This window comes from Astatotilapia calliptera, chromosome 5, assembly GCF_964374335.1.
Source record: "Astatotilapia calliptera chromosome 5, fAstCal68.1, whole genome shotgun sequence".
In the NCBI taxonomy this organism is placed as follows: domain Eukaryota; kingdom Metazoa; phylum Chordata; class Actinopteri; order Cichliformes; family Cichlidae; genus Astatotilapia; species Astatotilapia calliptera.
Window position 1 is genome coordinate 36869394 of NC_137426.1, and position 25161 is coordinate 36894554.

Sequence of the window (25161 nt, forward strand, 5' to 3'; positions counted from 1 at the left end):
TTCCATCAAAATAAATGTGGCACTGTTTCATTTTTAACAGTCCTTATCACCAAAGATATCCAGCATGATTGAGTTTGGATGTGTTTACATTTTTTTGAGCAGTTTATTAATTATTTATTCAATACAGTTCATTAGCCAATCAAAGACAAAACCCACAGTGAATATTGATCAATTTGAGAGCATTATTACTATTACACTATATATTTGAAGACAGAGTTCAATGTGAAACATGGTATAAAGGAGCAATATCATTTAAATTCAAACTTATAATTTACACATGTCAATACATACAACAATACAACAAACAACCAGGATTTTGGTCCAAAATTCCAGCTAAAGCTGATCCCTGAAGATACAATATAAAAAAATGTAAAATGAAAAAAAAAAAGCAATATTATAATATTTCCTTAAAAACAGTGACAGGCTCACTGAATGGTGAGGCTGTTTAAGTGCTAAACCAAGGTTTCAGGTAAGAAAACAAAATAATTCATCAATAAGCAGGAACTACTGACAATTTGATAGTTCATACAGCTCAAGTATACCTAAATTAACTTAAAAGATCTATAATAACATGCCAAGTCTCCTGCTAGCGATACACAACTGAAATATCCACTGTGATACAAAATTCAATATTTGCAATTCATGTAATGAAGTGTTGTAGGATTTCCTACTTACTATTCATATTTCAAATGAGTAAGGTGAATGTTATAAAAGAAATATTTCCAATATAAACTTAAAAACAGAACTGAAAAAAAAGAAGAAAACTAATGACATAAAAAAAATCATAAAATTGTACTAGCTTCCCCGTAGGAGCTCTGGTCTGCTGCTGCAAACTTCACAAAGCACAGAATCAATCAGGTGGCTGAACACACTGAAATCTTGTCTGCACCTGTCACTGCATTGTGAAGAGTGTAGTGGTTCAAGAGATGTCTCCAAGTTGGACTGCACATGAGCAATTCTTGGTCACCTTTGAAACAATAGACACATGTTAGAGACTGCTTCGTTCATCTTTGTAATGTTGCTGAATTTAGAAACATCCACTTTTAAAAAGTGATGCTGAAAACTAGATAATGATCTGGTCATCAAACTGACCTGTATAAAAACGTCTTGCCAAAAATACAGTGGCAATACAGCTGATTTGCATCATCATTTACCACCCAAAAAGCAAATATGAAACAAGACTACAACTGCTAATATGGCCTCCTGCATACAAGCTGCCTACAAATTGCAGACAACGCACCAAAGTCAGACTTTTTACTCAGGTGAGGTATTTGCCATGTACAAGTAGCATTGTGAATGTTTAAAATTAAAACTTATTATGACTTATGAGTATCAATAATGAAGAATTGAATAGTTTACTCTACACAATAATAAATTATATTTATAACTGAATACATTTTAGGTTTTAATTACCAAAATGTTTTAAAACATGCTTTAAAATAATCGTTATTGGTTATTCAGTGAAACTAGGTTAGGAATATGACAGTGGTAGTAATTTCAAAAAATCCACAACTCAATTAATAGTGTAAACAAGAGTGATTTTCTTAGACAACTATATATTAGGAGCTCAGCAACGTCTGCATAATTCTTAAAAACAGATCTGCACAGCTGCATTATCTCACCAATGATGCAGAGTCCCTCCTTGGCCCTGGTGATGGCTACATTTATCTGATTGGGATCACCAACAAAGCCCAGATGTTTGGAAAGCCAGCTTCTTTCTGGTTGTTTCTCAATTTCTTCATTTGGTAGAGAGCACACTGTAGATAAGATGACATAACGCCATTCACTTCCTAAAAGACAAGACTGTTGTCACATATTTTGCTATCATTAAACAGCATAACTGACTTTTTCCTGTGTCTATCCTTTGACACTTTTGAGTATTGCTTATTATGCAAACTGATCCTAATCCCCCAATTTCCTAGTTATTATCCTTTGTTGTAGTTCTTCTGGTTTCATGATTTTGTGAGAAATTCCTGAATCATACCCAGAAAAAGAATTCCATGTCAACTGAATTAAATGAAGTCAGTTATATTTGGTTTTATATTCCAAAACAAACTGCAAACTACAACACATGGGTCTTTTTTAAACTGAACAGTTTTTTTGTTCTGTTGGCTTTTTTCCAAATTATGTTTTGTTTATCTTATATTACATTTTGATATAGTTTTAATGTTTTATTTATTCTAAATATATTTTACTATATTTTGAAACATATTCTGAAGCCTTTCCTCTTTAGGAAACTTTAGGAAAGGTTTTGTGGTTGGGTAACAGAGTAGCTCACCTTGACTTTTTGTGATCGTGGTAACTGGGATTTGTTCCATCTTCTTTTTCTTCAGCTCATTCCTGATTTCTGACACCTGGGCATTATAAGGTGATAAAATCACAATACTTTGCTGTGCAATTCTGGCAGTCTTCACTAGCTTTTCAGCAATGGTAATCTGCAAGAGAACCAAATTGAAATAGTTGAGCATCCAGTAGCTTTACAGTAACTTTTGCTTTTTTATATTTAAATGTTACTGTTTAAGAGGAAACAAAAGAACATCCAATACTGTACCACTTTGTTTCTCTCTTCAAGATTAGCTTTAGAGTTTTGGTTGCCTTGGGCTGTGTTGACAACTAGACTTATCGTCTTTCCTTTGACATCCCCAAAAACAATGGGTTTTGTCTTGTGGTCAACTTGAAAGACACTCCTCTGCTGTTCCACTCCAGTTTTCAGGTTTCCATTATAAAATTCATTTGATGGGAACTTACATATGTCCTCGTGCTATCAAAGTAAATAACAGTTTAGTTAGAATTTGAATGTGGTAGTCAATGTAGTGTATAAAGAGTGCAATCCAAAAGTATGAGACCACTTGGCAAGATACTTATACTAATAAGTATACTAACAAATTGTTAATCTGGCATTGTCAATTAGACTTAATATAGGCAAGATACTCTCTATCTAAACAATTTGAGTGACGAATGGAGTGAGTAAGATTTGAGTGAATCTGTGAAACCTGTCAGTAGTAAATAGTTACAGCGTATTTGTTTGGCCCCCTTTAACTATAGAGCTGCAGAGACTCCAAAAGTTTGTTCAAATCTGATAACTGAGGCCATATTTATACCCCCACATAGTCAGTGATGTTTTACTTTTCCAACAATGTTTTGATGAAAAATTGACTGACATGCAGGTCAAGCATCCAGGTGAATAATGACAGCAAAATTATTGATTTGAACAAGCCTCTGTTGAGTAGATCAAATTCACCTGAATCACTTGAAACCTACTTCCATGGCAGGCTACAAATGTGTTCCCACGGGCAATTTTACTAATCTGCTGTTTAAATTCTTGTTCTATTCCCCCCACACACATACAGGATTGCGCATGTGTGTGTACTTTATTAAGTTTAGCATAAAAACTTTAATATGGTAAGATTAGATTTTTGATGTGGTCTTAAACTTTTGTAATCCAGTATATTTATTATGTGCTATACATCGTGTAAAGTTAATGTTCTTACCATTCTGTACTGGATGTCCAGCATAACTGCCCTCTTCTCATGGATTGTATAGTAGCGCTCAAACAGAGACTTGGCCATTCCAAGCTTCCTCACAAATTCGTTCCTCACAATGGGTCGTAGCTGTTTGTGGTCCCCAATCAAAACAATCTGAAAGTTATATTGGTGATAGTGTAAGACAGAGTGAGTAACTAGCAATAGAGTGACTACTGTCAAAGCAGCGATGAGGCACCCTCTTTTTTGGGGTCTTATTTACAAAAAATCATACCCTGAAGTTAGGAGTAGTCATAAATGAAAATGAAGTAGTAGTCCTAGGTGAACCACTTGAACCTTGTTTTACACTTCTAACCAACAGAAAACTGCTTAGTGTGTTTCTGTGCAAAAGTATATCTTTTTTAAATGTCTTGTCAGCAATATGAAGCAACATCATTTTATCTTTTACTTATTAACCACATTTAGTACTGATGGGGGTTCTTTTTATAAACTTCTTTAAACCCCCTGGTTTCAGTCCAAGAGAGCATGCTTTTTAGTTATTAAAGAAGACAGAATGCAGAAAGACCTCAGAACAGGCAGCAGTGGTTTCTATAAAGGCCTAGCAGGGCAACTCAAGGAAGGAAACACAGCATTTGATGATGTCCAAACCTTTTCTGGTTTGTTGCAGACTAGTGGAATCAGGGCCTGGGGTTCAGTGGCCATAGCACACTCATCAATTAGAATTTGACGTGCAGTGACAGTCTTAGTCAAGACTGGGGTGGAAGACTGCGTACATGTGCACAGTATGATGTCATGCTGTTGTAGTTCATATGCCCGAGCGTCTCTGAGAAGGTTTTTGTATCTAGGAAAACAATCCATACAGTTCCTTCAACTGATTTTTATGCAAAATTGATTGCTTTTATTGCAAATAATAGTTTCACTAACATTTATTTAAAAAATGTTCCAAAATCTTCCAACAATACATTAATTTAAATGGTCAAAAAATAATGTTTCAGGCACTAAAATAAAAAAATAAAAAAATAACTTACTCTTTCACTTCTTCAGCAGTCAGTTCTCCCTTTTTTTCAAAAGCAAGTTTAATACGTTTATCAAAGTCTCTTATTTTAACTGAATAAATGTTTTGGTCCTGACGCATGCGGTGATGCATAGTGATATCCCTAAATTAATGTAAAAAAGGCCAGTGTTATATTAACAATCAACAAAACAATCCAAAAGCAGTTAGTCACCAACTGATATGATTGCAGTACCTGAGCTCTGGTTTGGAATGATCTTGGCGAAGGGTTCTTTGGGAAAACTGCAGCTTGCAGTCTGGAAAGGGGAAATCAAGCATCTCCACTTCTTGGCTGTAAACCCTGAGGGGCCTTAGGCTGTCCTTAAACCTCATTAAGTACCCTGTGTTACAGCAATAAAAGACACACGGAACACGACGGGTTTTGATGACCACTTCAAAGATGAAATTGAGATTAAATTCTGCAGAGAATCAACATAACTTGCCTGCTACAACATCAACAGACTTGTTGGATGGCCCACAGTAGAGAATGACCTTTTTCTTTTCCTTATCCTTTGGGTCATCCAATTTCATTTTGTTTTTAGAGTTGTGCTCAAAAAAACTGTGTACAATGTACACACCTACTACTGTTTTTCCAGTTCCTAAGAGGCAAAGAAAATGGTTTAAGACTTAGCAGAAAATATGAACCATCAAGGTACACAAGTTGACACACCTACCAGGGGGTCCTTGTATCAGTGTGAAGGTATTATTTAGAGCTTTATCTACTGCACGATGCTGGCTCTGGTTCAGCTCTGGCAGTCCATTTATGTTTCTCCTCACAATATTTAAGCTTGATTTAACTGAAAGACAATGCAAAAGATTTAAATAAATTCTGGGTTTGGAGCTTGTAATTTTCTGTGTAACTAATGTGGATATAAGTATCAAACTATTTATTGATGAATGATGGACATACCCTCTTTTGGAATGCGCTGCCCTAGTGCTATAGCCTTAACAAAGTCACATGCCGATGTAATGTTGACTACAGCATTTTCTTTCCGGCTACATAAATAAAGAAGTAAATCAGTGTCAATCAAAATAAGAAAATTTGTAACTGAAAAAAAGTTTCAACTATCCAGTAAGCAATGTAATATAAAACTGAACTACAATTGAACTTACATGTCAGGGATGAGTTTTGGAATGATTTCAACAGTGAAATGAGTGTTTTTCTGAAAAACACATTCAGGAATGGTCTCCATAGGCAGGTGACTAATGTAGAACTCCACTTTACTTCCACCATTTTTTAATTTTTCTGCATTACTTGTGAAACCATGGGCTACCCATGTGAACTCTTTTGGGTCTACCAGGGTGGAATTTTCCACGTTTGAAGTTTCCACATTTGAAGTTTCCAGTTTGAGACCTCTTTTCCGTATGCACAGAAAGCAGTTTCGAAGGTTAAATTCAATGGCCCATTCGTTGATCCATTGTAGCGGTAAGAAAAAGCTTCCTTTGAGTATGCCTTCCAACTCTTGGTTAAACTTTACCTGGAGGTTCTCAATGATAATGATATCACTTTCATTCACTGCATTGGCAGCAGATTCCATCTCACACAAAGGTTTCCAGATCCGTATATACTCCTTGGTATCATTGTAATGAGTCCTTGAAGGAATATCTGCCAATCTGGAGAAGCATGTGATAGGGCTGTTGACATGGTCAACACACATTTCAAACTTTGGTTTAATGTGTACCAACTGAACAGTGGGCATTTGATAACCTCTTTTAATGCTTGAAGTCAATTGGACCTGTAGGATGTCACCTGGCTGCAACTCGAGTTGGATGTCAACAAAATGCTCAGTTTGCATCTCTGGTATTTCTTGCTCCTCAGAGAGACACTTTTCAGCCTGAACATAGTAACCTTCAGAGGACTGAGGCAAAACAGTTTGTTTTCCCAGTTCCTTCAAATCAGCATCAGCATGCATTATGAGACGCTTTGCATGATCTAATTTTCCATTGTCAATTGCCTCAATAGTATCTTTCCATACTCTCAATGGAACCTCAATGCAAGGATGACTATCTGCCATCATTTTCAGCTCTTGGTGGATTTGCATGGCATCAGCTGAATAGATCCGCCTTTTCCATTTAAGAGTGACACTGTGTTTTTCTTCATCGTAAAATGGTTGATCGTCTAGTTGCAAATCTTTGTACATAATTCGCAAATTCCCAACAAATATGTTCTTGTTAAAGGGAAATGCTACTGCAAAACTGTCTTCTTCAGGATTTGCATGAACAACAAAGGCTATCTTTGAAGCACTTTGTTTTTTCATGCTCACTGCATATGAAATTTGCTCAGCCTTCTGTTCATACTTCTCGGCATTCTTGAGGCTCTCCTGAAATTGACTGCACAAAGCCATGATCTTTGATTTAGTGTATTGAACATCTGTATTACATATGTAAGAATGCAAGAGTCTTTGCAAGATGACATCCATGTACTGCCGTATTGGTGAGGAAGCTTTTGTGTAAGACTTTAGGTTCAGAGAATAATGCCCTATTTCTGCCTCAGGAGATGATTTTGAACAGATGAAGTAAGCTTTACTGAAGCACCTTCTGAACTTTTGAGTGACTGGTTGTACCAGAGGGTGGATTTCGTCAGCAGCAACTAGATCTATCATTTTGTCTGTATCATCTGTTCTGGTAGCTGCAACAATTTCTTTCCACACTTCAGGGAGTATGCGAAAGTTTTGACACTTTGGGCTTTGTTGTTCATGGTCTACTTTGTGCCGCACGAGAAAAGACAATGGTATAAATTCTCCACATTCCTCTTTGAATTCTTCTACCTTTACAGGATCTGGTTTTGCCTGACAGCGAAGTGGTGTGGAATACCTGGTTTTGTCACAGCTGATCAAAGTCTTGGATGCATGTTGGTTAAATAACACAGCAAGCTCTTCAATCATCAGATGTGCTTTGCGCTGCCCGGGCAATCTGTCAGCATCGGTTTGAGAATAAGCCCAATCAGATTCAAGTCTTATCTTCCTTTGAGCTTTTGCAAAACAATAAGCAACCGTTACACAATGCTCAACAGTATCACATTTGGGGGTCTCTTTATAGCTTTTGGAGATGATGTCCTCTGCCTCTAAATATGACAGCTGCTTGTCAGAGTTGATTGTAGACAGCTGAAATTTGGGTTTTCCTGTTATCTTATTTGTATCCTTTTCTGCTTTGAACATCAGTGAGACCACCCTGCGATCTTGACCTTCTTGCAGACTGAGTTGAATGCTCAAGTCCTGGGGAAACATGTAAATAGGTTTCTCCTCAGCACAGTAGTAGGTAGTGCCACTTTGTTCTGCAGCCCTATCTAAATCATCACCTGGCTTCACAACACTTGCCACATCAGCAATATGGAGTCCCAATTCGTAATGATCTTCAAGTTCCCTGACGCTGATAGCATCATCCAGGATCTTTGCTTTTGCAGGATCCACAGTAAAAGTGATTATCTTACGCAAGTCCTGTCTGTTTGTATTGTTTTCATCAGTGTTGTAAACAGCCTTGTCTGATTTGCATGGATGGTATGCAACTTTGAATTCTTCATTCAGGATCTTTAGTCCAGAATCCAAAGAGCTGCCAACTGGAAGAATATCTATGATGTACCCCAATGGAAAAAAATTGTCTTTGTTCCAGCAAATCACTTGCACCTTGAATAGACTGTTCTGTTTTAGATTTTCATCAATATACTTTTGTGTTGCAACTGTCCATTCTCCATCAATTTCCTCCCATATTGGCATATAGTTGCGCTGCTTCTTTAAAATCAGTATACATATTTTGGGCTCCGATTTTTTTATCGGTATCATCATCCTTCTGATAAATTTGCTTTCAGAATTCTGTCGTGATTTGCTGTGATCTTCATCCTCAAGCAGGCACAGAAGTACACGTGCTGATTCTTCTTTCTTGGTGATGCTTACAACTTTTGTTTTGTGGAGGACCACTTGATCTCCAGTAAAGGCCTTACCAAGATTTGCCTGTCCCACGATGCTTATTTGTTTGGTCGGATTATGAAATGGTATGACGTAGCCTTTCCTGTGTGATTCCCTGAAAAACTTCCCATGTTTGTAAATCTCCGGTTGTTTTTTACACATCTTTAAAAGATCTGTGCCAGTATCGGTGAAATTGTATAGTGCCCTTGACCCATCGTGATTTGAAAAGGTCATCTGAAATTCCAAACTGTCTTCATCTGCTTTCAGTTGCTCATAATCATCTTTCAGCTCTTTAAGAATCGCATCATCTAGAGTATGGCTCTCATCCACATGTTCGAACTTCTGAAACTTTACAGTTTCCATAATATCTTGTTCAAAGAACTCTTTAGTGAAATGTTGTGGTGCAACACTGTTGCTGTTGATGCAGTGGTTTATGAAACTCTTCCAGATTCCTGAACATTTCCCAAAGCAACACAGGGCGGCAGCATCTCCAATTACAACCACGTGGGATTGAGCCCTTGTCATCGCAGTGTTTAAAACACGGGCATCATTGAACATCTCCAGACCAGGCAGGTGAGATGTTTTTAGGCTGTCACATGTTTGCACAGTTGTCATTATGACTGCTCTGAACTGTTTTCCTGTTGACACATGCAAGGTGTTATTTGAAAATGTTAATAATAGCGATGTTAGTTTAGACTACCTTTCTGTCTACAGTAATGAAGAATCTGGCAAGGGGTCTTTACCTTGAACATTTGCAAGTCTCTCAACTTTGATGTTTGCAAGGTTTCTGCTTGAAAGTGCTGTCCTAATTCGAGGAACCTATAAATCAAGGAAATCAATGAAAAAACATTAAATGTTATTAATCATATCTTTACATGTGTGTCTTGAAATTAATCTTAAAGTCCTGTATTTATCATTACTGTGATTAATGTTTATCTTTTAGTCTGATTATAACTGGACTCAACACAAAAAGTTATTACCTGAAATCCCTCTGACAGAATGCAGATTGAGCTTTGGTCCTTGTGACCCCAGCTTGCTGGCCAGTGTTTAAGAATATCTTTCACTACTTCAACCACTTCTGTCACCTCTGCGTTGTTATACCAAGACATCGATACTGTCTCCAAGAGGCACTCTCCCCTGACATGGTGAAACTTCAGAGCACGGCAGTTTGTAGGAGCTGGAACATCTCCAGCAGCTTTGATGAAATCATTTTTACCAACGTAAAAATGGGTGGCGACAAACTCCACAATTTCTCTGGTTGAGCGATAATTTTCATGCAAAATGATTCTGCTTTTCTTAGCAGCATCACAGTTTTGGCCTTGATAATAGTGGAACAAGCGAGTGAGGAGTGTGTGATTGGAACGATCATGGTCAGGCACGGACAAAAGCTTTGGTCCCATTTGCATGTGATCTCCTGCTAGAACAACTCTTGTGTTTGACCCAGCAAGACCAAGGGCCATTAGGGCTTCACATTCTAGCATCTGAGAGGCTTCATCAATCAGAATGTGGGTGAAGTATCCCTCTGGAAGATTTAGGTCATGAAAATGTCTTGCCATGGTTGTGGTAGTTATGATTATGTTGTGCTGATCTAGAGCAGCTTTTGTAGGTGGTAGAAAATAATGTCCTTCTTCTGAAAGGAGACAGTATTTCAAAGTAATGCTATCAGTAGCATGCAAAGCAGTCCCTTGTTTGTTTGCTTTTATTCTGATTGGCCTGATTCCACCATTTTTCTTGCTGATGATTGGATGGAAATGTTCTCTGACATATAGATCTGCTGAACTGAAAGGAAATGACAAGTAAATGTTAGCATTTGATTATATTTTTTTTCTGTGCTTAAGTGCCTTCTAGTTAGTGACCTGCTCTATCTACTCAGAAATGATTTGTTCTTTAAAGAAATGTATAGTTATTAAAATGTTGTTGAAATATTACCAAAGTGTAATGTTAACTGAGATATACCAACCCTTCACTTTAGAACAAAGTTTAACCCAATTTTAGACTCTGAATAAGTCTAAAATTATTCAAACTTTGAATAAAGAGAAAACTGCCCAGACTGATGCATATATTTTCAATATATTACCTGTTGGTGTGGGTGCAAATTAGAACTTTGTTCTGAGGATCCTTACAAAGCTCTCTGGCTGCTGTTGCAAGGGTGAATGTCTTCCCAGTTCCAAAAGGTCCATAAATCAGGAGGGGTGCCACAAGGTTTTTGACATTAGAATTCCCTGTGATAAATTCAATTGCTAATTGCTGCTTTGTGTTGAGATTTTCACAGGTAATGTTACCAACAGGAATTACACAACTTTTAAGGACTGGCAGCACAGTCTTTGTATCGGGAAGAAGATCGACAGCCCTGTGCATGGTGCAGTAGTTGAGGCGGTCCAGCTGGAATTGCACCTCCATTTGATATGATTCATTTCTTTTTAGTGCAAGATCAAAGCAACATTGCTTTGACAGTAGCAAAAAAAGTTTATTCTCAGTTGTTTTGTATGGCAACACGCTTGCTTCATAGACTTTAGAGTTTGGGCGAGAAGTTAAAGGGGCTATCAGGGCAGATCGGATGCTTCGTTGTAGTGTCAGTCCCTCAGGGCTGTCTTGTGTAATGTGACAAGGAATCAAGACAACACCAAAAAGTTGCCCCCAAGGAGCCTCCACACCAAACTGCAAACTGTATAATGTATCCAGTGCTGTAATTTCTCCACAAACATTTAGTCTAAAAAAATATGAAAAAAAAAACTTAGGCAACTGAGTATATGTGCAAATTCAAACAGAAAATTTTAAATGATATACAAAAACCTGTTACCTTGAAACAACCTGGTCTTCTGCACATTCTTCATTGTAGAGGAAATGGTGCATTCTTTCTTTGTAGTTTTCATTATTCAGTGGTGTTTGAATGTTGTGGGAGGATTTATACAGGAAACTAATCTGTGGAGGCTTGTACATCTTTAATAACTCATCCTGTTCTTCTGTCCTCGACGAACATGGGATGATTATCCTGTTCCCTCTGTGCCAACGTTCACAACTCTGAAATCTTGCTCCACTGCTCACAGCTGGTTGTTCAGTGACTACTGAATGGCCTACTCTGACTTTGAGTTTTTTCAAGAGCACTGGTCTCATGTCAAAATCAAGCACTAACCATTGTCTGTACAAGCCTGGGTTGATGGATGTGAATGATAGGGTAATGTCATAGGTCCCATCCTCCCTGAGAAAAGGTTCACCTGATGAGTAGATGCAAGGTTCGGAATCTGCATCACCAAGGGTGAACGAAGCTCCTGGTTCTTGCTTTAGCAATGCCACATGCACAAGCTCTCTCTGTTTGAACACAAATTTGGATACTGTAACATAATTCGAACCTTTCTTGGGCAATACAAATTTTGCATTGAGCAGTGAAACCAGACCACACAAAATTAGTGTTTTGGTAAAAGATCTAACTGTTAAAGCCTGAAAGTCTACTTTGTTCAGTCTAAAATACCATTCAGATGTTTGGGGTTACTCAGAAATATCCTTGTTATTCAAATAAAAGCAAAAAATAAAAAACTATTTAAAAAAGAAAAAGGAAAAAAACAACAACCTTTTTTCATTTTTCTTTTTTACATATTTTTTTATTCAGACATATAAATTTACTATTAATCACCAATGAACCATTATTTAAAAATCATAGTAATTAATGTTTCTTAATGGACCCTTTAAAACACCTTTGAGGTACCTCTCCGCAACACTGAACGGGGAGTCAGCCTAAACCACATTCAGAGACTTTAGCATCTCATCACAAAATCTCATTCACATCCTACACCTTGCCATTGAGGAGTTTTGCAACTACCACAACTAACTACTGGAAAATTTGCAAGATTTCCCCCAGGTAGGTCTTCAGACTTTGCCTTCTGTACTGAGGATGCGTTGCTTGGGTTCAGGAGCTCCCCAGTATTTTTCCACTATTAAACCAAGTTCCTGTTTGGGATCACCAGTCTCCATGTGTGAACAGCCAAGCCCTGTTTCTCCTTCTTGAGTTACCAGATTGTTTGTTAGAACTTGAGGCCAAACAAAAAGCTTTAGTTATAGCTCCCCTAGACACTTCATACATCCATGTTTTTTCTTCAGTAGTAACTGAAGAAAAACTGTTTTTTGCTTCAGGAAAACCCTGTGCCAGCCAATCCTTTTTCAACCTTACAGCTTCCTCTATCACTGCTGTTTTCTAGCAGTGGTAAACTTCTCAGGCTTCTGCTGTAATAGGCTACCTCTGTAAAGGAGATGTTAATTAAACATGGTCTACTCAGACTGCAGGTCCCCAGCCTCCCCCAGGATGCAATTGGATTTATTAGACCCTATCAAGGCTCAAGCATTCAAACAGTGTTTAGAAAATGTGTTGTTTCAAGGCTGGAGGATTCTGCCATTAGTGTCATTATTCTGAGATACATTTTATTAAACGAAAAGTTTGGCTTCTTTTATGCTGATTGTGTGAGTCCAATTTTGCGCAAATTTCACTATTTTCGTGACTGTGGTCCCAAAATAGTGAAACCTGTGCTTGGACACAGGGAACACAAATTTCACACTTGAAACAAAAAAACTGCAATGAACATGTTTTCTGAAAATAAAAAAAACATTAAGTCTTACCTCTGTCTCAATTTGAAAATTCCATTTTAGTGTTGCATTAATCTCTTGACACTCCACAGTTGAATCTTCATCGCAAGAGATGCTGACATCGTCAACATGTTCAGACATCTGTTCAGCATTTGAAAAAGTGAAAGACATCATTTAGAATAGTCAAAAGATGAATAAAAAAATTCTACTCATAAATCAACATGTAAAAAGTAAGATTCATTGCATTAAGTCAGCTAATTATGCTCTGGGCAGGCTTGCTGCTCTATATATTTTATCAGTCTGTTGTTGCGAGCACCATCTTCTTTGGTGCAGGCATTAAAGCAAAGGACACAAACAGACCAAACAAACTCATCAGGAAGGCCGAGTCTGTTGTTGGCATGAGATCGCCACTCTGGTGGAGGTGATCAGTGACAGAATGGTGGCAAGACTTGCTGCCATTCATAGATAATGACTCCCACCCCTCCATAACACACTGGAGCAGTCTGCACATGTTGATGTTTGTGTGCAAGCGGTTTATGTTGTAACTCGTTGTTTAAAAATTGAAAATTGACAGGCTATTTCCTCAAGAAATTATTTTTTTTCCATCCTTGTAAAAACTTTGTGACAAAATGTAAAGCACAAGTTGTATTTATCACTTCTGGCTATAGCATGCCTGGTCACACTTTGTTGGCTTTAGCACAAATTTCAGCCATACCATAAGTTATTTCATTCTAGAACCTGGACTAAAACAACAACCTTGTCAGTCAAAAATGTTAAGGGCTGCAACATGTCACAGTTGCAAAAAGTCATTACCCTTATGCTTAATTTCAGCCTGTGTGCTTTCAGTAACTGGAGAAAATTCCTGTGATGGAAATGCTGCCAAAGACTGTAGCATACCTTGTTGATCCACCAACATACCCTATCAAATACAAAATTCTTCAAGACAATATGAAGATTGTTTACAGTGGATTCAAGCCTTATACTTACAATGTACACTTCATTACTGCTGTTTTTGTATTCCTCCAAGAGCATATCATTATAAGACATGAGACCCTGGGCTTGAATGTTATGTTTGATCTCCTTCTCTTCTGCAGCACGCATCATCCATTCCTGCAGCTCTTCCATAGAATGAGCTTTTGGGCACTTACTGCCGTACTCACAAGTTTGGGGTCTAGGATCAAATGACAAGTTCGACAAATAATAAGTGAAATGAATCAGTCAAATTAGCAAAAGAAATGGAAATGGTCCTTCAATGATTTTTACCACTATAGACATAAACAATTAGGTTTAAATTCTTTATATTTTTCTGTTGTTCCCTAACATAGAAGATATAAACTTATCTGATTAGAGTGAAACAAATAAAGTAATTTGAAACACATTTCCCTTCCTGTAATGATTGTTACTATGGTATGACAGAACATGAAAACAGTTTATGATTATGAATTTTGCTCCTTGACAAAAATACATTTTACAATATACATCGATATCAAATAATTAAATAGATTTTGCTAAATATTTTTAAAGTAAAAAATAAAAGAAAAATGTTAAGCAATGCTTTGTAAACCATCTATGAAAATAACATGGATGTCATTATCATATTCATAATATCCATTGATTCACTTATCCTTTTCAGGGTCACTGGGGGGTTGCAGCCTAGCCCAGTAGTCTTAGGGCTAACTCACATCCTTAGGGCTCACTCACATTCACACCTATGGGCAAATGAGAGTTTTCAATCTATCCACACTAACTGCATGTCTTTGGACTGTGGGAGGAAGCCGGGGTACCTGGAGAGAACCCACACAAACACAGGGAGAACATGCAAACTCCACACAGAAGGCCTGATGGAGGAATTGAACTCAGGACCATTGCTGTGAGGTAACAGTTCTAACCACCATATGTCTGTGAACGTTCTCAGTCATCCAGGTCATCGTAGTCTAAGGAGCTTGGAAAGAAAAGCGTCTGGACTTCTTTAAGTTGCTTGAAGGCATTTCACCCACTCCTCTATACATGAAACCCTGGCTGATTGTGACCCACACCCATTTTCACACCTTGGCTCATCTGATTAGGTCATCAAAGGACTCCCTGTCTTTTGTCCCTCTTTGGGGGGATACTCCCACTTTTAAAACTGGGACTCTCCACCATTTGACTTTTAGAACTGAAGAAGCTTCTCGGATGAGAGGTGAAACGTCTTCAAGCAACTTAAAGAAGTCCAGACGCTTTTCTTTCCAAGCTCCTTAGACTTCTAATCACCATGCCACTGTGCTAACATTAGTTTTAGAATGCTTATAAGCTGGCAAATGAGGTGCTGGAAGCATAACTCATGAAACTATGTCCTATTTCAGTTCTGCTCACTTGCTGTTTAGTTACATTTAGACAACAGAACCACTTTAGTTAAAATATTCAGTTGATCTGAATCTGAATACTTGTTCCACATCTGTTTGTCCTTGCTTTGAACAAATTACATGACAGAATGAGCTTAAACTAAACTGAACTGAGAAAAAAAAAGCTTTGGTGTATTTGCTTAAAGCCTTCTTACAGAACCTTCATGGTGAAAGAAACTGGAGCCATTTACCTCTCACAAAGCCAAAGCTCAGCTCGCCGGTTGTGTGGCACCTCGCGTCCTCTCCACCTGGTAGTGGTGTCCTGGGCGACTAACTGGGCATGTTCCAAAGAGGCGCAGTGCTTATAGAAGCTCTCTGGGGAAGAAAGACTCAGGTGGCAAACTTTGCAGTACATGGTCACTTTCCTGGGCTGTGTCTGCGCTGGTTGACTCAGCTGAAGTAGGTGACGCCGAACACAGAGCCCGGTATGCTCTGCTTTCCACACAGCCATCTCCACCTCACTTTGGGCAGACTGGCATTCACTGGCAGTGTGCCAGCAGGGCTTCCCTTGTATTACATAACTACAATATGTAAACTGACAGTTTGGGGGAAGCGGGCGCACCTGACTGTAGACATGTTTCCTGCTGTTCTCTGATAGGTGATAAACTAAGACTGGGTTCCAGGCATGTGCTATGTCTGCCGCACAAAAATCATTCCACCTTTTGGTTGTTAGTTTTTGTGGGTGTTCCTGAAAGCAGTCTTTACAGACCTCAATGAATTCACCTGAAAAGTGCCGGAGCATGCTTTCAGCTGCATGTTCTGGTGTTAATGAGACAGACTGTGTTAAAAGTCTGATTAACTCATTCTTATCCATTTTTTTCTCTCTAAGATAGTTCCAAACAGTGGCCTCTTCAAGGGTTTTGGCATAAGTGCATCCTCGACCCTGCGTGTGTTGTGTGCATCTGGAGTCCTCAGCAATATATTTACACACTTTGTAACAAACAGTTTGAGCAAGTGTAGGTCGCTTAGAGACAAGCTTCCATAGGTCGGAGGCTTTGCCTTTAGCTAGTAGCAGAGATCTTCTACACTTGTGCACAACTGACTGAACGTTGTATGTTATTTCATTTACCTTGACAGAGCACAAATTACACACAGCTTTTAAATCTACATCTGCCAAGAGGTCACCCAGAGGTTCATCAATGTTAGCCTGACAAGTTCCTCTCTCAGACTCAGCAATGAGATTACAGAGAAGTGCGTGATCCAATCCCTGGTGCTTTTCAAATGTCCACACTGCAGCTTCCTCATCACTTCTGGCAAAGGTGCACCGGTTCTTGTGCTGGGTGCAACCACGCCCCTCTACATAGTACCAACAGGCCATATACTTATTTGGGTTTGGAAATATTGGCCGTCTAGAAACGGGCCTCCATTTAATGCCACCTTTGGCTTTGCAGAGCAGGACATTGTGTCCGCACTTGTGTTGAACTGATTTCAATCTATATGTAATTTCTTGTTCCTTGACACAGCACTGAGTGCAAACAAGTTTGAGGTCATAGACCAATAAAAGAGGAGACAGTCTGGAAGCACTTGCTGACATTTTGATACAATCATAATCTTTAAACCAGGCACTGAATACAAAAATGTATAATGACCCTTGAAATGTCTTGTGGGTGATGAATCTCTTGCTTGGCCTGAATGTGTCTGGAAAAAAAAAGAGAATTATAAGAAGTGTGTTCAGTCACTGCAGAAATTATCTACTAAGACTCAGCCATTTAATCTTCAGAATCAGAAACTTTATTGTCATTGTCATGAGAACAACGAAATTAAGAATGGTCCCCGATCATTGCATCATCCCTAGCAATATCAAAATATAAATAAAACAATAAAATTCAATAAATAAAATAGATAGAATACTTAAAATACTAATAAGATATAACAGTAAAGATAGATTAGTGAAGTACTTAGTTGGGGATGTGAAGAGAAGCAATGTACATTTAATTTAATTCTCAAAACTACTATTATTGGATACAAAATGTCTCATACTTCATAGAAAGTGCATTTCAAGTGTTTTTGCAACTTAGATTTCCACTTCCATGCTGATGCTAGTAACCAGCACTGGCAAACTAAGTGGGGCACATTCCGGGTTAGACAGACTTAAATAAACCGTTTACTTTCAGCAGCTCAATTTAAAAATAGCCATACAGTTTTTAGTCTTTATAGAGGTATATTAATTCACTTCAGTATATTTTCAATTGCATGTTCTGGTGTTAACAAAACAAAATCTCATTGACTTATTCTTAGCAATGTTTTCCTCTGTAATATATAGGCATTTTATTGGTGTTAGATTCTGTTCAGTTAAATTCAATTACATTTTATTTGTATAACACTAAATCACAACAGTCACGCTTTAAATATAAAGCACCTTGAGGTGACTGTTGTTGTGATTTGGTAATAAGGTAAACACTTTGAAATAATACAGAGAAAACACCAGAGCTGAACTGCTTTGAGCATAGTGTCTGTGAAGGTTCTCAGTCATCCAGGTCATCGTAATCTAAGGCTACGTCCACATGTAAACAGGTATTTTTGAAAACGGAGATTTTCCGTTTTCGTTTAAAAAAAATAATCCCGTCCACATGTAAACGCAAAAATGAAGGAAAACGCTGCTAAGAACATGCCAAAGCAACAGGTGGCGATATATTCCTAACTGTGTAGAAATGTTGGCCAATCAGAAGTCTAGAAGCCTCGGTGGGAAATAGTAAACAAAGATGGGGGATAGAAGCAGAACCGAGTCGTATGTGTGGAGGGACAGTAACTGTGTGTGTATATGTAAGCATTTAAACAGTGCAGAGAGAACAATTAACAGTAACAGTATTGTAGAAATTCACTTCACCGAAACAATAACGTTGTCACGGTTTGCCAGGGCAAGCCGTGTGGAATATTTAGGACCAGGACGCGGCAGCTCTGGTGCAGGTGAGTATTTATTAACGAAGGGAAAAACAAACAACAAAGGCACTGGGAACATGAAACTGGAACCTAAACTGGGTAAAACTAACAAAGGCAAAACAAAACAGGAGCACTAGAAGGCCAAAAGACAAAAATAAAAACAAAACACGAGTCCAAACCAAAAGAAAAGAAGCACACCAGAGCACAGGAAAACAGAGTCCAAAACAGAAAAGGTCAGGGGGCCGGCCAGCACAGGAGTCCAAACAGTTCAGGGGGCCGACCGTGCAGAAGGCAACGGCGACGACGACAGCACTGGTCCGGGGGCCGGCCGTGCGGAAGGCAACGGCGACAGCACTGGTCCGGGAGCCGGCCGTGTGGAAGGCAACGGCGGCCACTCAGGCGAAGAGGGTCTGGGAGCTGGCCGTGCGGACGGCAACGGCGGCCACTCAGGCGAGGAGGGTCTGGGGGCCGGCCGTGCGGAAGGCAATGGCGGCCACTCAGGCGATGGCGGTCCGGGGGCCGGCCGTGCGGAAGGCCACGGTGGCCACTCAGGCGAAGAGGGTCTGGGGACCGCCCACGACGGCGATGGCGCCTGGCCAGTTGCCTGGCCAGCGGCCTAGAAAGCGGCCGTTTAGCTGCAGACCCAAACGAGGCAGGGCCAGGCGACACTGAAGGCGGAGACACGGAGGCTGGACCAGGCGACGCTGAAAACACGGAGGCTGGACCAGGCGACGCTGAAGACACGGAGGCTGGGCCAGGCGAGGATGACGAGGCTGCAGCTGGACCAGGCGAGGATGACGAGGCTGCAGCTGGACCAGACGGCGCTGCAGGCGGCAGCGTGGAAGCCGGAGACGGAGGCGCTGCAGGCGGCGGCGTGGAAGCCGGAGCCGGCCGTGCGGAGGGCCACGGCGGCCACTCAGGCAAAGAGGGTCTGGGAACTGCCCACGACGGCGATGGCGCCTGGCCAGTTGCCTGGCCAGCGGCCTAGAAAGCGGCCGTTTAGCTGCAGACCCAAACGAGGCAGGGCCAGGCGACACTGAAGGCGGAGACACGGAGGCTGGACCAGGCGACGCTGAAAACATGGAGGCTGGACCAGGCGACGCTGAAGACACGGAGGCTGGGCCAGGCGAGGATGACGAGCTGCAGGCGGCGGCGCTGCAGGCGGTGGCGTGGAAGCCAGAGCCGGAGGCGCTGCAGGCGGCGGCGTGGAAGCCAGAGGCGCTGCAGACCCTCCAGTGGAGACAGGAGACAAAGGCCGGAGCGGTCCTTCGGACCCTCCAGCGGAGACAGGAGACAAAGGCCGGAGCGGTCCCTCGGACCCTCCAGCGGAGACAGGAGACGAAGGCCGGAGCGGTCCCTCGGACCCTCCTGTGGAGACAGGAGACGAAGTCATCACTAAGCCAGCAGTCATGGAGGCCACTAGCTGACACAAAGGCGACTGGCAATGCACTGACCACGGGCTCTGCCCAGGCAATGCTGACATGGTGCAGTTCTCAGGTGGCTGCTTAGACTTCAGGGGTCCAGAATCAGCTGGGGACTGAGACCTAGCCTCTGGGGAAGCCCTGGAGTGCAGAACGGTGCCTGAAGCAGCTAAAGCGCGAGAAATTCCCTGACTGGAACTTAGACTTTCTCCCTGCGTAGAGTGAGTGTGTGAGACCGGTGACACTGGAGCCAGAGCTGCGGGTAGCGGGGGCACTGGAGCTGCGGGTAGCGGGGGCACTGGAGCTGCGGGTAGCGGGGGCACTGGAGCTACGGGGGCCTGAGCTACAGGTGACTCTGGAGCTACGGGGGTCCGAACTACAGGTGACACTGGAGGCGCAGGGGCCTGAACTACAGGTGACACTGGAGGCACTGAAAAGAGGGAGACACTGGTGGCCGAGCAGAGTGTGGCTGCGGGGCAGCTAGCTGAGAAGAGTGTGCGATCGGCGTTTCCTCCCCGCAGACGGCTCCGACGGGCCGGGCAAGATCACATCCGGCGAGTTGGGCAGTGAGGCAGGAGTGGCTGAGAGAAGGTGCGGTGTGTGCTGGAGAAAAGCCTGCATGGTCGGAGGAAGCGACTTCAGAAGCCATGGCAGGCCAGAAAAGAGCCATTGTAGCCGACTTTCCACGGTGCGGCGAAGCTCCTCTGGAGGGTTCTCTAGCCACAGCCCGAGGAGAATCTCCACATTATATGTAGTGTCGTCCCGGAGCTCCTCGGACGGATTTACTGCCGCTGGGTCCATGGTGGCTGGTTCGTACTGTCACGGTTTGCCAGGGCAAGCCGTGTGGAATATTTAGGACCAGGACGCGGCAGTTCTGGTGCAGGTGAGTATTTATTAATGAAGGGAAAAACAAACAACAAAGGCACTGGGAACATGAAACTGGAACCTGGCTCAAGAGTTGGCAGTTCATCTTGTAATCGGAAGGTTGCTGGTTCGAGCCCTGGCGCAGACAGTCTCGGTCGCCTACTGGTCGCCAACTGGTTGCCTACTGCACACCTCAGAGTGCCCGGTGGCGCCAGTGTCCGGCAGCCTTGTCTCTGTCAGTGCGCCATGCTGCCAGGCATTGTTATTCAATTGATCACAGTGGCAATGTAGCATGCCATCACCAATGTGTGTGTGAATGACTGAATGATTCACACACAGAGTTGGGGAGTAACGATTACTTTTTTCAAGTAACAAGTAAAGTAAGGGATTACTATTGCAAAAACGGTAATTAGATTACCGTTACTTTCCCGTAGGAACGCTGCGTTACTAAAAACGTGATTATTTTGCGAGAATGTCTCATGACAGTGACGTAAGCAAGTGTGACGTTCGTGACAACAGCTGTGTGCAGAGCAACAATGGATAATATATCAGTGCGGGCGAGAGTATGAGCGTGCAGCGTTTAAAGCGTGGAAGTACTGATCTTACTTTGAGTTTGATTCCATAAAAAGTGACAAAAACATTAGTGTCCGTTGTGCGTGGGAAGAAAACTTCTTTTTACAGCAAAAAACCCCCCTAAACTTCCGAACAAGCACCGAGTAGCTACCACGTAATGGGAAATTCACAGAGAAACTCGCGGATTCTTCCTCTGACTTCTGCGGCACACCTGCACCAGGGTAACCTCCGCCTACCCCACTCCTGCTTTACAGGTGAAAATAGAGCAAAAGGACAGCTAGTCTTTGACTTTATTTATTTTCTGCTGTGTTTTACTTGCATCTATTTGAAAGAGTGAGTGTAAACACACAAAAAAAAATGTGCTGGAATGTGCAGAAAATAGGTTTAAATATTAAACAAATTTCTTCCAGTCAGAGAATGTTGCATATAATTACATTTATGCTTGATGCATGAAGTTAAAAGATTAAAACTAATAAAACAAGTTTTAAAAAGAGACTTTTCCATTTGATTACATTTTGTATGATGATTATGCAGAAAAAGTAGAATTGGGCTGAAAGATCTATCGCTTTATCACCTATTCAGGTTGTAAATAGGGCTGCCACAAACGATTATTTTGATAGTCGACTAGTCACCGATTATTTTTGCGATTAGTCGACTAATTAGATCATCATCCATTGGACGTACAGCGTACAGCTTATTGCACCAGAAGCATCTGGTCTTATATAACTATCATTAGCTTACAGCTTGAAGTGTTTGTGCTAACTAAAAATAAAGACAAGATGGTAGTTTATTAATTTTTAATGAAATTTGCAGATTGTTTCGGTGAAGTTTAATAAACTCCTTGCTTTCTAAAATATAACAGGACACCGGAGTATATTCTCCAGCGTCTCACACTTCTGACAATCAGCTGTCTGCTTGACAGTTTTAGCTGTGCAAAAACTATAACTTTAATCTCAGCCAAACCGATTTACTCAGGAACAAATAAAATACTAAAGAAAGCCAAACAATAACATTTTTAAGTTATCTAAGTGACTTATATATATGTTTAACCTGACTAGCGAAAGACGGCGGTGGGTTTGAAAACGATTTGCCGGGAGTCCGGTGTTCTCACGGCTCTAGTTAGCCTTGCCCCCGCCTAGCTAACGAGCTAGTAGGTAACAGACGTCTCCGAAAACGTCGGAGCGCTTTTGAAAATACGTGGTGTCTTGATAAACTGAGCAGATATTTGAGATTTACACGGCTACATTCTCGCCTGAAAATATGTTAAACGTTTATTTTGTGACCCAGAAAGAATAATAAGAGTAAAGTTAAAACTAACTAGCTGCCACCATTGTTGACAACTGCGCTGGGCTGCGCTATGAATTCTGGGACACAGCTTCTTCTTCTTCGGGGTTTAACGGCAGCTGGCATCCTTGTACATGCAGTGCTGCCATCTTCTGTTTCAGTCCGTTATTACACTCTTAAATCCTACTACTCATTCCTGCGTCCTTTGTGATCTTACAAAGCTTCAAACGATGCGTCGACTATTAAATCAGTCGTCGACGATTTTAATAGTCGACATAATCGTGACTAGTCGACTAATCGTGGCAGCCCTAGTTGTAAATGGTGTTTTTAAAAAGTAACTAAGTAATCAATTACTTTTGAAAATAAGTAATCAGTAAAGTAAAGGGATTACTTTTTTGGGGAAGTAATCAGTAATTAGTTACTGATTACTTTTTTCAAGTAATTTGACCAACACTGTTCACACACACATTCAAGATGACTGAATGCAGTGTAAAGCGCTATACAAATACAGGCCATTTGCCATATTTAATATTAAGTACAATTTTGATTACATTCAGTTTACAATATTAAGTAAATGGATTAAGTAAATTGGAGAATCACTTCTGGACTGTAGGCAAAGCAGTTTAGCACCCAGGGTCTTCTTTGTAGTAGGAGCTATGGCTGCAATAAGCACTGTCTTACTGAAAAATGCAAGCCCTCCCCAATTATGCTTTAATTGTGTATAACATATGGGTTTATGAAATTTGCAAATCTTGCAAATCTTGTGGTTTCTCAATTTGTTGAGGGGTTGTACATTGTGTAATGTGTTGAAACAAAATTATGCAACAACAGTTGCCCTTTGAGATCTGGATTCAAACCACACCAAAAATCAAAGTTAAGTTTTTCCTAGTTTTTTGAGAATCACTAAGCACTAAGTCTACCTAGATATGCAGTCTATAGTCTACTTAGGGTGGTAGAGGAAGCTATTGCTTTTCAGAAATTTGGTGGCTCCAGGTATTTTAGTTTGTTTTTTCTATTGTGTCTTTACTGCGACAGTGCAGTGGAGATAAGACCAGACAGCTGGGAGCTGAGAGAAAGAGCAGGGGGAGGCAAACGGCAAATTGAAGTGAATTTGAACCCCGGCCTCTGCATTAGCCTGTCAGTTTGTAGGTCACTTACTCAAGATGCTTACTAAACTCCCTCAGATTTCTATTAAGAATTCTCTCTGTCTGTAAAGGATTCTCGCATTTGAGCTACCAGTGTTTAACCAGAAACATCATAAGAAAATATAACTCATAAACCCAGAAATTAAATCTATGGGGCAAAACCATATTTATAAAATTAGACCTGTGATATATAGACAGTTACCCTAATGACCACTGAAATTTAAACTTATTGAGATAATGCTTCTAAATAACTGCCTAAGGAAGTGCCCCGATGCGCTTCAAGATGGCTGCCGAGTAGTGACATTTGCCACCACCATTATTAAAACGTCTGTATTTATATACAATAAATAACCACGTAGAAAAAGTAAAGCGGGTCTAAAGTCCGCTAGATGGCGTAATTACACATCTTTAAATACAATACCAGGTGTAACGTGGGCTTCCCCATATAATAATAATAATAATAATAATAATAATAATACCATTAATATTTTCACTGACTGATGTCCTATGTCACCTCACCCCACCGTGAGTTTGATTGTTCGGTCTTGGACAGCATCGCGTGGACTCAGCTGGAGTCTTACTTAAGTTTCATTTCTCTTCTTTTGCGTCAGCAGCAATAATGCTGCTCCTTTTAACAGTAGCTTCCTGCATTCTTTATGATGTTCCTGCACGGTTAGTCTGATGATGCAGGGGCTTCAGCCTCCCTCCCATTTCTGTTTTTCTGCTAGCTGAAAACTGATTATTGACTTCTTTAAAAAAATTAAAAAAAACAAGACTTCACCTGAAAAGCGTATGATGTTATGATATACATTGGTCGTGTCATCACACAGAGCATAATTTACATTATTACTATTATAATGGTTCCAGAGGAACAAGAAAAAAAAAACACTTATTATAATAAAACTTATAAAGAAACTAGAGTTACTGAAGTGTGACATTAACAGTCGGTTTCGCACTGTCCAATGTTTTATAAACAATTTGATAACCATGAGAAAATGCCGAATACCGGCCATTAAAAAAAAAAAAAATCCACATTCACGTTTAGAATCATTTTGTATACACATAATGAGACTTCTACTGCTACTACTACTACTAATAATAATAATACCACTAATAATGCTTACCGTTAAACCAAGGTCCTATTTGTCAACTGATCCCAATGTGAGTCTGATCGACAACAGCGGGACTTGGATAGCATACCCTGGACTCATCTTGGCTGCAACCGTCGGTCTCAGTTAAGTTTCATTTCTCGTCTCTTCCGTCAGCAACAGTTTGGATATAATAAACACGACCTTAACCCCACCCACATTTGTTCACAGACAAATGCTTGGTCATCGAAAAAAATGTTGTTTCTATTACCTGCAGCTTCCTGTATTCTTTATGTTGTTCCTGCATTGTTAGTCGGGTTACTCCCCATTCCTGTTTTTCTGCTTGCTGCAAACTGATTATGTACTTTTAAAAACATTATTATTAAAGACCAAGTGCGTAGATTTCGCATTCACCCAGCGGTGCAGAAAGAGTTAAATTACGTTCTCTACTGGAGTCCTATATCATGTGACAAATATGGCCAATGCGATTGGCTGTGCCTTTCAGGGAGCTGTGT

The 25161-nt window shown here is 40.5% G+C and overlaps 2 protein-coding genes across 2 annotated transcripts; both read right to left on the reverse strand.

Annotated features, from left to right (window-relative positions):
- Positions 1 to 79: 79 nt before the first annotated feature.
- Positions 80 to 14135, reverse strand: helz2b (helicase with zinc finger 2b). Its single transcript, XM_026169129.2, has 18 exons — positions 13998 to 14135; positions 13044 to 13151; positions 11236 to 11744; positions 10513 to 11145; positions 9416 to 10214; positions 9179 to 9254; positions 5647 to 9073; positions 5444 to 5529; positions 5208 to 5330; positions 4977 to 5132; positions 4730 to 4874; positions 4511 to 4639; positions 4131 to 4323; positions 3492 to 3638; positions 2552 to 2761; positions 2279 to 2435; positions 1623 to 1790; positions 80 to 967 (listed from the first exon to the last, which is right to left on the reverse strand). Exons 1-18 carry the CDS (start codon positions 14133 to 14135, stop codon positions 855 to 857), a joined length of 7317 nt encoding a protein of 2438 aa, XP_026024914.2. The 3' UTR covers positions 80 to 854.
- Positions 14136 to 14324: 189 nt separating this feature from the next.
- On the reverse strand, positions 14325 to 25098 carry LOC113023058 (3'-5' exoribonuclease HELZ2-like). Its single transcript, XM_080302168.1, has 3 exons — positions 24683 to 25098; positions 15583 to 17029; positions 14325 to 14719 (listed from the first exon to the last, which is right to left on the reverse strand). The coding sequence occupies exons 2-3, from the start codon at positions 16923 to 16925 to the stop codon at positions 14704 to 14706; spliced, it is 1359 nt and encodes a 452-aa protein (XP_080158294.1). The 5' UTR covers positions 16926 to 17029; positions 24683 to 25098; the 3' UTR covers positions 14325 to 14703.
- Positions 25099 to 25161: the final 63 nt, after the last annotated feature.